Here is a 4,683-nt window from a genome sequence, read left to right as displayed (position 1 = left end):
TCATTTACAGTATCATGTTATTCTGAGATATAGGCCATGAACATATACAGTATCATTTACAGTATCATGTTATTCTGATATAGGCCATGAACATATACAGTATCATTTACAGTATCATGTTATTCTGAGATATAGGCCATGAACATATACAGTATCATTTACAGTATCATGTTATTCTGAGATATAGGCCATGAACATATACAGTATCATTTACAGTATCATGTTATTCTGAGATAGGGGCCATGAACATATACAGTATCATTTACAGTATCATGTTATTCTGAGATATAGGCCATGAACATATACAGTATCATTTACAGTATCATGTTATTCTGAGATAGGGGCCATGAACATATACAGTATCATTTACAGTATCATGTTATTCTGAGATATAGGCCATGAATATATACAGTATCATTTACAGTATCATGTTATTCTGAGATATAGGCCATGAACATATACAGTATCATTTACAGTATCATGTTATTCTGAGCTAGGCCATGAATATATACAGTATCATTTACAGTATCATGTTATTCTGAGCTAGGCCATGAACATATACAGTATCATTTACAGTATCATGTTATTCTGAAATAGGCCATGAACATATACAGTATCATTTACAGTATCATGTTATTCTGAGATATAGGCCATGAACATATACAGTATCATTTACAGTATCATGCTATTCTGAGATATAGGCCATGAACATATACAGTATCATTTACAGTATCATGTTATTCTGAGCTAGGCCATGAACATACAGTAAAACATGTTATTCTGAGATAGGCCATGAACATATATAGTATCATTGTTGGGGGTTTTTGACATGGAAAGGTTTGAGCAGCACATATAACAGTTTTTCAGTGTTGTTTTATAAAAGAATCTTGTAATTTCGTAGAATCCGCCTCAGGTGTAAACGTGTTTTACAGTTGTTGTTGATGTTGTTGTTGTTTGTCTTTTCTCCTCTAGGTATTGCAGCTGACGCAGGTACAGTAGCAAGTTAATTTTTAATTCACATTTATTCATTTTAGATTTTAGCGATGTTGTACTGTGTTGCAGGCTATTCGTTGGTGTTTGCTAGCAGATAGCAGATGTATAAACTCCCTTGTATACAGATCTGCTATTGTTTATATTAGGGGTGCTAGCCCCCCTATTATGTCCAGCTTTGAGTGTTTGTGTAAACACAAACATTGAGGATAAATTGTGTAAACACAAACATTGAGGACAAAAGTGTGTAAACACAAACATTGAGGACAAAAGTGTGTAAACACAAACATTGAAGGCAAAAGTGTGTAAACACAAACATTGAGGACAAAAGTGTGTAAACACAAACATTGAGGACAAAAGTGTGTAAACACAAACATTGAGGACAAAAGTGTGTAAACACAAACATTGAGGACAAAAGTGTGTGAACACAAACATTGAGGACAAATTCAGATTTTTACGGGGGCCAGTTTCGAATCGCAGCCATCCGTAGGTGCCCTTTGAGAGCGGTTTTGAAGGAGTCAAGGGATCCACATGTCTTAATGACTGTTGGTAGGGCGTTCCACATTTTGGTGGCATAGGAGCGAAAATAATTTAGTCCCTTGTTTGTGCCGAATCTGGGTTGTACATGGTTCGTTGCACTCCCTCTGGTGTTGTGGGTGTGGACTTCGTTTACATTAAGGAAGGCACCCGATGTATGACGAGGTTGGACGGAGGTATTTCTGGAATAATCTTCCTCTATCTCGTATAGATCCATTTCCTCCTTCAGTCGCTTTAGGACTTCATTCACCGATGTATTTGCACTTTCATTCCTCTGTTGCTTCAACAGCTGATGCTGTGGTGGTTGGTGGGGTGGGTGGGAGAGGTTAGCAAGCTGTCTGTGTCATTTTTTTATGTATGTATGTATTTGTATATTGTCTGTATCTGTGTACTGTAGACGTCTTATGTATCTTGGTCTGCATGTTACGGGTCCCCCTCTAAAATGAGATGCTGCATCTCAAGGGGCTATCCTGGTGCTGGAGGGACAACCGTGCAGGGTACACGGTTGTCCAGAACCGCCACAAAAGGCTCCGGTCAGGCTCTGCCAGTGGACCCAATGAGCATATATAAGGCCGGGACTCCACTCGGGTCGCATTTGGACGACATAAGAAAATATAAACATAAAAACATAAAAATATATAATATAGCCAATGTTCGTGCTTGCATACACGTGCGTGCGTACCTTAAGCAAGCAAGTAAGTGTGTGCGTGTGTGTGTGTGTGTGTGTGTGTGTGTGCGTGTGTGCGTGCGTGCGTGCAGACAGTGGGCGGTGCTACAGGATAGAACCCGCCACCATCGCGGGCATCGTCGGTGCGGACATCCTGTTGACCATCGTCATCGTCATCGTCACCTACCAGTGGGCCACTAGGAGGCGCCAGAGGAAAGACAGCGGTGAGGACTGCTTACCATAAGGGCCTGATTTTTGCAAGTCTTAACCCATTCTGAACGGGAACCCATTTTGGTGTTAGCATCATGTTATGCTTTAGCTATTGAAAAATAGCAGATCTACAAGCTCATAGCGCGCCACCGAGTGGCACGCTACGAGCTTGTAGGTCTGCTATTTTTGGAAAAAACGAAGAACGACTGACATTTTTATAGAATCTGATCTCAGGTCAGAATGGGTTAATCAGACCAGTGTGTTGTCCGGTGGAAACCTCGTATGAATCTGATCTCAGGTCAGAATGGGATAAAAAACTAAAGGACCACTTCACCACTTTTCAACCTGTCTTCGTATAATTGGTCCTCATGAAAGGTTGCCACCATTTTGTTCTATAGAGCGTTGCAGTCCCGCCCCCTTTCATGACGACGCTACAGAACCAGAAGTGAATTCCTCGTTAATTTTCCTTTTCAAAAAGTATTTATTTAAAGACGATTATGCCGCGCAGACAAAACCAACTCGAGTTGTGACACAATAACAATAACCACAATGTTTTTCGCTGATCAAATAATTTGTAAGAAGAAAAACCAAACAAAAAGTAAACACAATGTTTTTCACAAAACATTGTGTTTATTGTCATGATTTTGTCACAACTCCAGTTGGCTTCGTCCGCGGTGTAAACGTCTTTATATAAATACTTTTTGAAAAGTCTATGAGGAAAATTAACGGGGGATTCACTTCTGGTCCTCGGGAGGGGGCGGGACTGTGAAGCTCTATAGAGTGTCGCAGCCCCGCCCCCTTTCATGACGACGCCAGGCCCAGGAAATGAATCCCAATGCATTTTTCCCTCATAGACATTTCAAAAGGTATTTATTTAAAGACGGTTACGCCGCGGACAAAGCCAACTCGAGTCGTGACAACTCATGACAACAAACACAATATTTTGGACCAAACAAATAATTACAAAGAAGAAAAACAACAAAAAAAGTGTTGTAACCTGCCGTTTTTTTCTTCTTCCTAATTATTTGTTCGGCCCAAAAAATTGTGTTTGTTGTCATGATTTGTCACAACAAGAGTTGGCTTTGTCCGCGGCGTAAACGTCTTTAAATAAATACTTTTTGAAATGTCTATGAGGAAAATGAACGGATAATCATTTCCTGGGCCCTGGTAGGGGGCGGGACTGGGACGCTCTATACTCTGTGTCTCATAGGAGGGCTGTGGGCAGTTCAGAAACCCTTTAATATATTATTTTAACAACATGTCTGCCTAACGCCAGGGCTCCACTGGGCGCGTTGCGTCTCCGTCACGTCCTGCTCGCGTCTTGACAACGTCAACGTCACGCTAGAGGTGCTCCACAGCAGGCTTTTGAAAACTGCGCGTCAGCAACATTCTTTTATACATGAATGGACGCGTGCGTGCGTCAAAAAACGAACCGGGGCAATTTTTTAGTCACCGAACGCAGCACAACGCAACGCAACGTGGGCAGTGGAGCCACCCTCCATTGATTAAAAGGGAACATTCCCGACACTGACGGAGACGCGACGCAGACGCGCCACAGACGCGCCCAGTGGAATCCTGGCGTAACGATGAACTGCCCACAGGCCTCCTATGAGGCAATAAACATTGCATAGGCTACTCCACAACGTTTATGATAACCAGTGAAAGTAATCATCTATGACTATGTGTGTGTGTGTGTGTGTGTGTGTGTGTGTGTGTGTGTGTGTGTGTGTGTGTGTGTGTGTGCATGCGTGCGTCTCACAGCTAATGAGGTGTATATGAACGTCAGAGCCAACTGCAAGACCTGACCACCTTAACAACACCTGACCACCTTAAAAACACCTGACCACCTTAACTACACCTGACCACCTTAAAAACACCTGCCCACCTAACTACACCTGCTGACCACCTTAAAAACACCTGCTGACCACCTTAATCGAGACTTTTAAATCTCGCCTTAAGACCCACGTGTCCTGTACTGTGTTTTTCTGTGGCTTGTTGTAATGTGTCCCTTTTTCTACCATGTGGTTTGTTGGTGTCTTTTGTATTAGCTATATAGTGTATTTAGCTTTTAACTTTCTGTACAGCACTTTGTAAACCTTGCGTTGCTCAATTAATAAAATTGCTCTGAACTAGCAAGTGGCAGTGTGTGGATGTCCCTTCTTCCACATTGTATACTCTTTGTCATCGTCGCACCTGCTCCAAATTGCCTGCCGGGTGTGCAGAAGTCTTCTCTCTATAAACCTTGCGTTGTGAAATGTGCTATATAAATAAAGTGGATT

The 4,683-nt window shown here is 41.9% G+C and overlaps 1 protein-coding gene across 1 annotated transcript in view; it reads left to right on the top strand.

Moving 5' to 3' along the window:
• The window catches only part of hcst (hematopoietic cell signal transducer), a 12,485-nt gene extending 8,268 nt beyond the window's left edge, over window positions 1–4,217 (top strand). The window contains exons 3-5 of the mRNA XM_083760837.1: window positions 973–990; window positions 2,287–2,418; window positions 4,166–4,217. Coding sequence (XP_083616963.1) covers window positions 973–990; window positions 2,287–2,418; window positions 4,166–4,209 — 194 coding nt within the window. The 3' untranslated portion in view covers window positions 4,210–4,217. The remainder of the gene's footprint in view (window positions 1–972; window positions 991–2,286; window positions 2,419–4,165) is intronic.
• The last annotated feature ends 466 nt before the right edge of the window (window positions 4,218–4,683 follow it).

Source organism: Protomyctophum parallelum (genome assembly GCF_964188405.1).
Source record: "Protomyctophum parallelum genome assembly, chromosome: 3".
NCBI classification, from domain to species: Eukaryota; Metazoa; Chordata; class Actinopteri; order Myctophiformes; family Myctophidae; genus Protomyctophum; species Protomyctophum parallelum.
Note: the sequence above shows the minus strand (reverse complement) of the source record. Positions and strands in the feature narration are given on the sequence as shown.